Genomic DNA, 12,294 nt, shown 5'->3' with positions numbered 1-12,294 from the left:
AAGAAGGCCTTATTTTCGTTTTTCTCCGGCCACTCCAAGTGGGTGATGAGAGGAGCAGCGGTAGCGGCATTAAGAAACGCGCTAGTAAGGTCCTGCCGGTGCAAGATACACGAACGTTTTGTGTCACAAGTAGATAGGCTGTCTGCGGGGGGCTAGCCCGCATCTACGCTTTGTGGTTTATCAGGAATGCTGTTGGGCGGGCAGCATGTTGGAGCCGTGGAAAGGGAGCGCACACCGAAGACCAGCCAGAATACTGCCGTTGTTTCCTACCTGCATGGAATTTCGCACCCCATTAAGAAGTCTGCGCAGCGTGCCGGTGTACGTATAGTTTTTCAGCGCGCCTAATAAACTGGATGCTATGTGCCGCAAGGTCAACCGTTGTGAGCCTAGGCCACCTGTCTGGAAAAGCGCATCGCACTCCGTTTCAATCATGTTAAAAGAACGTGGTTTACAAAATTTCCTTGAATTTTGTCAGTGTCTATATTATGAAAACGGGGCGGTGCTTCAATTACCGGTTGCTGGAGCATGGCGCTTCCGCGCAAAGGCGCTCAGGAAGCAATTTGGCGCTATATTGCAAGACCCAATTCACCACCGAAGCCTGCGCGCCAAAATTGGAACACACGAAAGTAGTGAAAAACTACAGCAAACAGCACGAAAGGGAATTTTTTGAGGCCTACGTTATTAACAAGACAGGGGAGAGATGCGATAGCAAGCCTTTCATTGATCGGTTTGCTCGCGAGTTTGACTATCTTGACGATAAAGCTGCGCCGCTTGCGTCACGATTTTACATGTTTCCTTCTGTTTTAAAGCAAAGCTTTTTACCTCTACCCTCCAAGAGTTCTTTAGCGACCGTTGGTGTCACCAGAAAACTCCAGCGAACAAATAAAAGGATTTACTGGCACCGCCGGGAATCGAACCTGGAACTAACAGACTAACAAAGCGAGAAGCCGTTGTCTTACTGATTTAGCTACGAGCCCACGCAAGGTCCGGGAAGACAGGTGGTGTATCCACCAAGCACATGGACGGGTTTACCCCTGCGTTCTTGCTGAATGTCACGGGAAAGCGTCACGCGACCACTCACGCCGGTCTAGCGGCCCTGTGCGCACCTTCCTCGTGTGCTAAGAGTTACAAAAATTAAAGGAAACTTACACCAATGCATGGCATCTCACTTCTAGTACGCCAATGTGCTAAAGCCTGTGGCCTCCAGTGTTCACGTAAAAAATCACAGCTCCTTGTCGTCCGCCCTCACGCCAAACCAAGGAATAGATTCAAATACTTCTTGATGGCCAGGCCATCACTCCAAGCCCCAGCATCAAGATCCTGGGCCTACATCTCGAGGCTAACACCAAGAGTGACGTCTCCTTGCAGCGCCTCAAAAATAGCATTAGTCAAATCATACACATGATCAGACGAGTTGCCACCAAGAAGCGAGGCCTAAAGGAATTCGGTACCTTTCGATTAATTGAAGCTTTTTTCCTCTCGAGAGTCGCATACGTGAACCCCCTGTCTTCTTCTCGACAAGCAAGACAAAAAGATGCTTTATATAATGATTACAAAGGCGGTCGAGCAGGCAACTGGTCTTCTCATGAGTGCGTCCACACAGAGGCTGCTTAGCACGGGGCTCCACAACACGGTGGAAGAGCTGATAGAAGGCCATTTTTCTAACCAGAAGGTCCGACTCAGAACTGCGGTGGGTAACCGCATGCTTCACCAGATTGGCTGGGCAGCCCAGAATGTCACTCCGCTTGACGTACTCCCAGACTGTTGGCGACTAAAACTAAAGATGCTCCCTTTGCTTTGAAATATGAACCCCTCACATGACGAGGGTCACCGAAAAGCACGGGCTCAAGCGCTAAACACCACCCTCGATGGGGATCATGCAGTTATCTACACAGACGCCTCCAAACATCGAGGGCAGCAATACGCCATCATCGTGGCTACCTCCAGAACCAACCTCCTTGCGTGTACCTCGCTTAGGACCCAAGACATGACGGCAGCGGAAGAGGCAGCCATCACCTTGGCTCTCACTCAATCAGGGGTTCGGAGGGTAGTCACCGATTCCCAGCAAGCCTACTGGAATTACTAGTCGCGTCGGGTGTCCTGACCTGACCTGCGCGTGCTAAAAAATCACTCCCCAAACGGTTCCATTCAGCTCATCTGGACACCCCCTCACGCTTCAATGGAGGGCAACAAACACTCCCACCCAACAAGCCTGAGCTTTTACCTCCCGTGCTATGGAGCTGCACGAGGACAGTCACCCGCTTGTCACGTTCAGGGAGATAACCCAGCATTATCGCCTTCTGAGACAGGCCGTACCTTCGCCTTACCCTGATCATTCCAGAGCACAACAAACTACCCTACGTCTCATATAATCCGGGCTCCTTCCCACAGCCTACGCGTCTTCACCTAATGCATCTGAATTGCTACGACGCTGAATGTAAATTTTGCTCAGAAGTGGGAACACTCCGCCCCGTAATCGGCGTTTCTAGTTTAGCCCGGAGCACCCTCCTTTCTATCCGTCAACTACCCAACAAGAGCAATGGGAGATGCTGCTGTCCAAACCCCCTCTACCTAGCCAGCTTCTGCGGGTGGACAGAACACAGGCCGCGCGGACTGCATATGGGCCCCACAGAAGAAGGAGGCACTCCCCAGGGCTGCACTCTGGGCCGTTCAGAAATCTGAACAGAAGTATATGCCACAAATATCGTCGCCTCCGTCCGCGGCGCAGAGACGGAGAAGTCAGATCGTCTAACACCGGGTTGGAGCTTACTTTAATTTTATAAAAGAAGTTTCCACTCATGCGCTACACCAATACAACTCAACCAAACACCCTTCATGCGTGCAATAATTTAACCTTACAAAGAATATCTATTTGAAGTAATAAATGGTGTGGTTAAGTCCATTTCACTTCTCTCTTGTTTTACTATTTGTAGAATGATGTGAGTGAATTTAAGTGACGTCGCATGGGTAATCGTTATGGGGGCCGTTAACAGCTTTGCTTTCCAACCACATTCACCGGGTGGATTGGAGCGATTTTTTTTTCTGTTTTTCTTTTTTTTTCTGTAGCATTGTGACTTGTACTTTCACAGCTTTATAATCGCTGTCAGTGCGAGATACAGCGCAGTTAGCGCACCTCTGTCCTGTCAAAATCCCTTTTTTTCCTGAAGTTGTGCTTGGCGCTGAAACCGAATTCATTGGTGAAACTGCATCCTGTATGACTGGGACAGTACATTAGAAACAAAAAAAAACTAGTGCCCTTCCACTCTGTGAAGGTGGATCAGCCGCGAAGCTACTGTGGACGCAGTCCACGCAGTACACGGCACAAAACACGTTTGTTTGTAATTTGGGATTGAGCATACTTCCCGTCCAATTGGATGATTGAAAGTTGGGAGGACCCTAGCTTTATGCTAGCGGAGAACATGGAGCTGCCTGTTACACAGATGCCAGCGCACATGTGAAATCTGCGAGGCATTCTGCATTCGTAGCAGAGGATCATCACACCGCCTGCGGCTCTGGTCGATAAAGAAATAACTTACATGGCGGCATAGGAGAACTTCATATTTCACGTAAAGACCGCGTCCGTGTTAGACACAACCTTTCACAGCCTGTTTTATCTGTACTACACGTGTCGCCATGCACACACAGATAGGCATGCTGAGTTTCTTTCCTCATAAATATTCTTTCTTTCCAAAAATAAACAGTTGTTAGTGAGCGCCTGTGTTTGTCGCGCTTCACTTTGTGTCGCCTCAGCGCTGTTTTATCAATACTGTCTGTTTCCCTCCCGCGTAGTGGGAATCTTACTACTTGCGTAATACACCAACCAACTCGCGCGACTACCGAGGATACCGGACAGGTTGCAAATGGCCGACTGACGTCCATATTTAAACCCCCGCCAGCACAATGGACATGTCATCAGTAAGGGCATGGAACCTATACCTGCGCGTGCACGCCTCCCCACCCTCCCCCCCCTCCCCCCTTCACTCCCAACCAGTGCATGCATAAACCGGCAACCGGTTATGTGCGCGTGCTTATAAGTGAAAGACACCGTTGAAAATGACGCTCTGAAAGCCTTTTGAACTGAACAAGTAATATTGGGTCACGTCGGCGTTCCAAGCGGGCAAGTTGCTGTTCAACCGGCAGGGAATCGCAGCTACTCGACGAGCTGGAACTTTTGCCGCAACGGCTGCGGCAGCGGCTTTCCGTTGATTTTGCGCCCATTCGCGCTTCTGTTCGGGCCGACGTTGCTTCAATTCCCACTCTTCCTCCCCAAAGCGAGCTACATATGCATCCATCCCATAGCAAGTTAAAACCTGGAATGCCTCGAACCTTATTCTAGCAGACAAACATGTGGCTGTCCGTTTCACTTCCCCGTCTAGGCATGTTACTGACTATGACATACCAACCCAGACCTAAACCTCTCGATTACGTTGTAAAGCTGACAGGGCGCATTAAGCGATAAAACTTCCATGTTTAAATCTCCCACCAGCACATCAGGTAAGTCATCAGTAGCGGTATGAAGCCCAGCGGTGCGTTCACGCCCCCCCCCCCTTCCACCCCCAACCCGGTCACGCATAAACCAGCAACCGGTAATGGGCGCATACTTAGGCGTGAGATACGCCGGCGAAAATGTCGTTCGGAAAGCCTTTCAAGCGGAAGAAAAATTTTGGGCTCATGCGAGGGTTCCAACCGGGAAGGTTGCTCTTTAAGCGGAAGGATTTGCAGCTACTGGGTGATGTGGAATTTGAGGCGGCCATGGCGGCGGCGGCTTTTGGTCATTTTTACGCCCATTCGCGCTTCTGTGTATTATCCGCAATAATTTGATGACGGCGCTACCGCCGTTGTCAGCCTACTGCGTAACTTGTGAAAGGCGCATCGGTGGTTGCGAGAGGAATAACAGTTGTGAAAGAGGGGTCGGCGGTGGCGAGGAGGCGCCCCTGAATGACGCCGAGTAAATCGGCTTCACCGGAATGAAAAGTGAGGGAGGGAGGGTTGGGGGATTAGACATATACTGTTTCGCAGTAAAAAGAGGCGCCGATTAGTTAAAAGAAATGTTGGCATTCCGGCTTCCAGCACGGAAGCCTTGCTCACAATGAGGACGTCACCACAAGTGGTTCGTGTAAATGGGCTTGACTAATTGCTGCAAAGGGCGTGCGTAGATGAGGTATGGATTTTCGTCTTTGCGATTAATTGTGTTGGATGTGGTTTGTATGATTAGTGATTCCTGGTCTAGCCCCGTGTTGTCATTTTGTTTTGTTGCAATGGTCTTTGCATTCTATCAGTCAATTTTGTGGTCGTTCATGAACACAGCGTTGTTGCGAGCACCCTTACCCTTTACAATACAAGCATGCTTCTGCAGTCATGTCTTGAAATTTCCTGATCCCCCCTTATAAACACCGTTGCCGGATGCGCAAAGTCACAAAAGATTTTTTTAAAGCGAAGTTTTCTAAGTATTGCTTGTGGCAGTGGCGGAAAAATGCACTGCTGGGAAGCCAACTTTACTGCAGGAAAGCCGATTCCCACAACCGGTTTCGACAAAAGGCACTTAAATAACAAACCGCATAAACAATGGGATGGCTTTACATGCATAACTGACTGCAGGAAAGCCAACTTTACTGCAGGAAATCCAACTGGCACGTTGATCACGCCACATGCTTAACCAATGAGAAGCCAAATCGAGGACAACGCAGAGCTAACCAAATCAACAAATCCAGACGACCCAATCACAAACTAATATATACATCACAGCATCGCATTAGGTTAGCTTTGGACTTTCTTCCAGACAATGGAGTTTGTTAAAGCGAACTTTTCTTAAACTAACCGGTCCATGTGTCGTAACGAAAACGCATTGCAGGTAAGACACCTTTCCACAATGGGAGGGCAGAGCATGATGGTGTAGGCGGCCGATGAGGCGGAGCGGCCGAGCCCACGTTTGTTACGGTTGCGTTGGCTGCGCCATGGACATGACGAGGCGGGTAGAACGCGGGTGCCGTTCCCGAGGTGTCGGGTGCCAAGTGTGTTCCGTGCCAGCTGGCCAATCTGCTCATGATGATGGTGGAGCTTACGAAGATAATGATGGTGGCGCTACAATGGTAATGACAATGAAACAAGAAAAAACGCCCTCTCTGGTAGGAATCAAACCTGAGTACCTCTATCATTATGAAGCCGGCGTCCATTCCAGTGCGCTATCGTCGCATTGGGGTCGCTCACCATTTCCTTGCGGGGCTTGCACGGGCGTTTGGTTTGGACTGTGGCTGAGTTGAAGGCAATAAAATGCAAGTCCATTGAAACACCACAAACCACACTTTTAGATTATTCTCTCTTCACGCAAAGTTCAAATCCCCTCCGTGTAACAACGATGATGAAGGCGGGGGTCCTCATTTTTCTCGTGAGGGATACTTTTCATGTCGTCTGAATGTAGACATTGACTCGCAGGCAATTTGTACTTTGATCATTGGTACTTTGACTTTGATTGCAATGGCTTTGGCTTTGACACTTTGCTGTGTGATTTTCGCACGACAGAAAACTTAGCGTTTCAAACGTCGTCGTAGTTAGACGCAAATGATTTGAACTTTTTCAACTTGCCGGCGTCTCTTTTATGTTTCTAAGGTCCGCAATATAGTTCAAATGAAATATTGCTACGATGAAGACATGTGGCGGAATGGGAAGTCACTTCAGCGGAACTGGAATGAGACTAAGATCGTTCGTATTTATGCAGTCGAAATGAGCAGTGCAAGTGGTTTACATAAGACTTGAGCTCTGCACGTTCCAGGTGAGGTTTTCAGAACACCCTTTTCATTCGCGACTCCCTTCTGTTCATCTAGGTCTACGAAGAGCTCATGCGGAAGTACCCTTCGGACGAAGAGCTCGACTACGGCGACCTGCAGGAGCTACAACGGCTGGACATGTTCGTGAAGGAAGCGCTGCGACTCTACCCACCCGTGGTGTTGCTCGTGTCCCGCCACTGCCGAACCGACACCACCATCCTCGGTCAGTTTTTCCCAGCTGGATGCGAGATCCTCGCGCCGGTCTGGCACGTCCACCACGACGCACAACACTGGCCAGACCCTTTCTGCTTTAGCCCAGAGAGGTTCGCTCCAGAGGTTTCCAAGGATCACCACCCAGGAGCCTACATGCCATTCGGTATCGGCCCTAAGTCCTGCATTGGGAACAGGTTCGCCTTGCTCGAACTAAAGGCGGCGCTGTGCAAGCTTTTAAGAAAGTTTGAGGTCCTTCCATGCGCCCGAGTGAAGGATCCAATGGAACTAGTAGTGAAGACCGTGCTTGCTGTTCCCGCCACCCCAATACAGGTCAAGCTGCGGTACAGGAAGACGGCGTTGCAAGTTTCCTAGACCCCAAGAATTATTGTGCCTGACATTTGGATGAGGAACACACAACACAGAAGTCAGCCCAGCGTGAGTGCTCGATCACGTTGGTTCAGGCTGACGAAACCTCTCAGGGTCAACACAAGCTTTGCCTGATACTGAAATTACAACCCTCAACGTACATTTGTAACGCCTTTCAGAAGGACATTCTCCTCCCTCAGCTTGGCCGCTGCCTTCGGCACCACCTAGACGAATGCGACTCAAGAAGATTGGAGAACAAGAACTATGAAGGCGTGAGCACATCTTCATCATCTCAAAGGCCTCTACGTTATCCTTCCCTAGACACTACAAAACTCGCGAAATCCTTACCCTGCCCTATTAAAAGAACGTCTATATTGTTCGTCATGAAGGCCGCAAATGAATAGAAATGCAGCTGCGGTGTGAAGCAGCACAATTTTGAAGGCTCTTGTATAAGGTGTTTGTTGTTAAGCAAGAATCCAGTGCTTGTCGTAGCAGAAAGTATAAAGGAGAGCGCATGATCGAATACTCGTGCAGTAGTTTCTAGTAGTTTGCATATTCTATATTGCCAGTACACCTCTGAGGACAAGCATGTTTCTTTTCCGTGCCTGTGTTTTTGTAGTGAATATGGGCACGCACAGCAACAACACTGTATGTCTTTGTTACGGGGGGTATTAAGCTGCCTCCACTGGCATAAAACCAGATTTAGTGTTCAAATGCACGGCTCCACCTCAGACTCAGAAGCAAAGCAAGGGGATGATGGTGTTCAATCTTAGTTCATACAGCGTAGCCTGCTTGGTTACCTGGAATGTGTTTAGGCTGTAGTATATGTTCTCACTTAGTTACAAGGGATGCATGGTTTACACTGCCGTGAACTACACCCTCTGGTTTGTTTATTTGTGTGTTCTGGTTGCCAGCTGTGTTATCTAAGTTAGGCGGAAAGCGGCCGTTTCAGTTTCTATTGTATGCCGCCGAGGCTATCTAATTTCATACGGAGAGTGTTTCGCCCTGTCGGCACTTGGCTAAAATAACCATCTTTGATGTCCAGTATTCTCGGTGTACTTTGACTGTTCCAGAAACAATCATGCGGAAAGATAAATGCTCGCAGGGCAGTCGCCGCGGTATTCGTTTCGCCGACTTCGATGTTGAACATAACACATGGGACGAAATAACGACTCACGTCACGTTCGCGTACAAAACAGGAATTAGGGAAATTGCGGAGATGACTCCTTTCGAGCTTGTCTGCTGTCGAAAGCCGGCAACGATGCTCGACGCCATGCTAGCGCATGTTGAAGAAGACAACCTCAACGCCGGCGTTCAAGGATACGCAGAGTGGGTGAAGGAACCCCGCCAGATTGCTCGCGAACGTACTACGCACCAACAGCTGGCGGATGCCGGATGGTACTTCTGATGCGGAGTCGCCGGGTATCACCCAGGTGATTTTGTGTGGGTTTGGACTACAATCCGACGGCGCCTACTAAGCTAACAGCTCCCGCGACTGCATGTCGGCCCCAAACAAAATCAACGATGTGTTCGCCAATTCATCTACGAAGTTGTCCCGGCATAGACTCTGGCACATTGCAAACGCGCCCGCGTACCGTAGTCGTCCACGTGGTTCGCCTCAAGCGCTTCTACGCAGGATGACACTTTTTAACGCTAAAGAGCTGTTAGGCTCATTTTTCGGTTGTTTTTTTTTTGCCTTCTAGCTCTCCGCTATCTGCCGTGCTCATCAAGCGTCTGCGGAAGTAGGGCGCCGATGCCAACACAAAAATACTACTGAGGCAGCCAGATACGAAGGCTCGCCCGAATCAGGAGTACAGAGCAGCGGCAACTCATCTGTAAAAAGACGGACAATGACACTGCGGCCGCGACGAAACATGAGATACCCGATTTAGGCAGGCACCGCGCCTGCACAGTGAAGTTCGGTCTACGCGCCATGGGTAATCGCATGGTCAACAGACACGGTCTCCAGCTGTGCCCGCAACTTATTCCACCACCAAAGAGTTTCTCTAACCATAGTAACGCCGGCGCTGGCTACCATTGTGTCGCAAGGGTTCAAAAGATTAACGCCACTCTAAATCGCAGGAAAACCTAGATGAGAACCGGGCACGAAATACACTGTCCGCATAAATAATAAAACCGAGTATATGGCCTGTAATTAAAAGAAATTGGAAATGAATTTTTGAGTTTTTCGTGGCCCGGTCACCGCCGAAAGCTCTGTCAGGCGAACGATGAATGGCGACACGCGGCCAATGTACAGGACATAAAATTCGCCGGTACGTGATCTCGGGAAACAGTCAAGTAAGAATAATATCGGTATGACCCTGAAGAAAAACGGCAGAGCCGATCACAGAATCGCCAAATAGTAATCACGAGAACATTGCGACCCCATTGTTAAACGGCAATACCGGGGAAGGGAAGTAATAAAAGTGAAAACGACAAAACTTATGTAGGCACTGATCATGAGCCCGATATCGGTCAGCCTGCCGTACCAGAAACTTACCCGCACCGAAGACAGCCAAATAGGCACCGTTATCGCAACAGCATATCAGGCAGCCCTACCCCTCAATTTTCATATTCACTGCCAAGCACACTAATTGTGTCTTATAACTTTGAATGTATGAAAGGCCCCTCTCCTAGTACAATAGGAGCCTCTAGGAAAAGAAATTGGTACCGCCCACACTGTGGAATATATGCCGCGCCAACAGAGAAAAATTTGTACCCCATGATGTAACCGATCCACCGGCTCTCCAAAAAGACCCTCCCGCTTCCACCGAAAAACATGGAGGCAAACCTACACAATGATCTAGGATAGAATTTCGTAGAGGAAAGGTCTGAAACTATGAAAACACAGCACATGCCGACGCCGGGGTATTCGGAAGGGCAAAGGCAACAATTGTTGTAGTGGGCAATCATGGCAATCGCTGTTGCTTCATTACCCTCCTACACACAGAAAAGGAAAAGCAGAATACCTCCAGGCGATCCGCCTAGCGGAACTATCAAATACATGCTTAAACATCGTTACTCGCGCTCAAAATGCCATTAGTCTCCTGTCTGCAGGCATAGTACCTAAACGCAACAGGGCGATTCTTAAATATAGAATGATGAAAGTCCACATCACATGAACTACCAGACAAAGGAGTGTGGAAGGGTGCTACGCAGCGGACGTAGATCCGATCGAACTCTCATACCGTGCTCCCTTTTGACAGCGACTGACACACTGCCCTCCCCCAAAATATTTAGAAAATATTCAGAACGTCCCCTCATCCTACGCCCAGCAACACCATCCTCCCCCGCGCCACACGGGGATCTCTACGCTGAACAATCACAGGCTCTGCGCAGTATAGAAACCAACACATACATCCACAACTGTAGATTATCGAATATGTTCACTAGGAAACCTGCGACTTTAACATTGATCTGTGCTAAATACGGGGAAACACCCACTCTCTTTGCGCAGCCTGGTCATATTGAAGGATATGCTCAGGGGTGAACAACTCAGGCATTGTGTATTACACTTACATCGACACATACGATGCCGTCGTGGGCAGCTTGTGGCCTCAAAATCAGCGCTAGCTGATGCTGGGGCGCTGAAAGTTTGGTTCCACCCTTGGGGCCTATATGTCTTTACTCCTTTTCCCAAACATCCAGTAGATATTACTCAATAAAGGTTTCTCTCAGTCTCCCTGCGTGTGCGAGTTATAAAAAATGGCAGCATCCCCACTCCATGGATGATGGCGAGGGTGCGGAGTTCGGGGACTCGAAATGGCATCCAGGTTGCGCCCCGACTGACATCGCATTTGGCCCCCGACAGTCATTTGATTTGATCCGTGAGTTGCACCTTTATTATTCCCTAAGTGAAGCTGCAACTCATGGCTCAAATCGAATTTCGCTTGATTTTCGCTTGATGTTGTGCGCACGGATGGACGCGGACGGGCATTGGGACGTCCTAAGGTACTCCGCACCGTTACGTACGAGGAAGTAAGCCGTTTGACTCTCGGGAACTAACTCACGGTCGTAGCACAATGGGTAAGCCGACTGACACTAACTCTGTCTGGTCTACTAGACACAGCTTGAAGCGTGCGGGTGCCGGTGTTATTTTTTGCGATTGTAACTGCTATGCGCACGGACGCGGACGGACATTGTGCGGTCCTAACGTACTCCGCACCGAAAAACTAAAATGTTCAGTCAGGCGACGACACTCGAAACTAAACACTTTCCGACACTGACAGTGTCACCGTCTTGCCGAACTGATCAACAGACCGCAGCCGTAAACTTTCACACCCACATCTTAAGCCACGAAAGCGTAAATAGCCTCTGCATTTCCTGTGCCGCAGTGATTAAAAATCGTTGCGGCTAGTGTAGCTCTGATTGCTGAACTGTTGTTCTTGGAAAGCATAATTGGTAAATGCACGAACTTCAAACCGAAATGCTCTCTCCAAGCCGAGGTAACGCTATCGCGTCATACATCTTAAGACCTAAACGTAGATGATGATGATGATGATTGCTATTGGTTTCCCCTTTGAAGCGGGGTGATGACGTGTCATCTTACCAAAAAGGACTAATATAACCATGTTTTACAATTTTGGTTAATACTAGCGCTGCTTAGGGAAGGCACTAAAGCTTTTTAGGCCTGAAATACTTTTTTTTCCCTGTTACAGCGGTAGCTGTCCTAGGCAATATTCCCCTCTCTGCTTTTCGTCCACCAGCATTCTAATCTTCTTTTCGTCCCCTCGACAGCCTTTAAGTTAACTTCCTCTCTGATACCCTTAAATGCTAGGGCTTCTGGAAGCCCAATATTCCCTTCATGTAGATTTGGATGGATACCCTCACATTCTAACACTATGTGCCGCATAGTTTCTGTTTCTTTTCCGCAGACCACACATACCCCATCATTTTGTGAATACTTCCCCACAAAACTCTAGTCTTTCTTAACCACTGCGTGTCCACGCTT

The 12,294-nt window shown here is 49.0% G+C and overlaps 1 protein-coding gene across 9 annotated transcripts in view; it reads left to right on the top strand.

The window, feature by feature from the left end:
• LOC144175340 (cytochrome P450 3A14-like) overlaps window positions 1-11,023 on the top strand; it is a 123,299-nt gene extending 112,276 nt beyond the window's left edge. For all 9 annotated transcript variants that reach the window (XM_077704429.1, XM_077704450.1, XM_077704462.1 and 6 more), the window contains one exon: window positions 6,822-11,023. In XM_077704429.1, the coding sequence (XP_077560555.1) occupies window positions 6,822-7,349 (528 nt within the window). In that variant the 3' untranslated portion in view covers window positions 7,350-11,023. The remainder of the gene's footprint in view (window positions 1-6,821) is intronic.
• The last annotated feature ends 1,271 nt before the right edge of the window (window positions 11,024-12,294 follow it).

The sequence above is a fragment of the Haemaphysalis longicornis genome, unplaced genomic scaffold (genome assembly GCF_048455015.1).
Source record: "Haemaphysalis longicornis isolate Haplotype H1 unplaced genomic scaffold, Haemaphysalis longicornis Haplotype H1 scaffold_1, whole genome shotgun sequence".
Taxonomy (NCBI): Eukaryota; Metazoa; Arthropoda; class Arachnida; order Ixodida; family Ixodidae; genus Haemaphysalis; species Haemaphysalis longicornis.
Note: the sequence above shows the minus strand (reverse complement) of the source record. Positions and strands in the feature narration are given on the sequence as shown.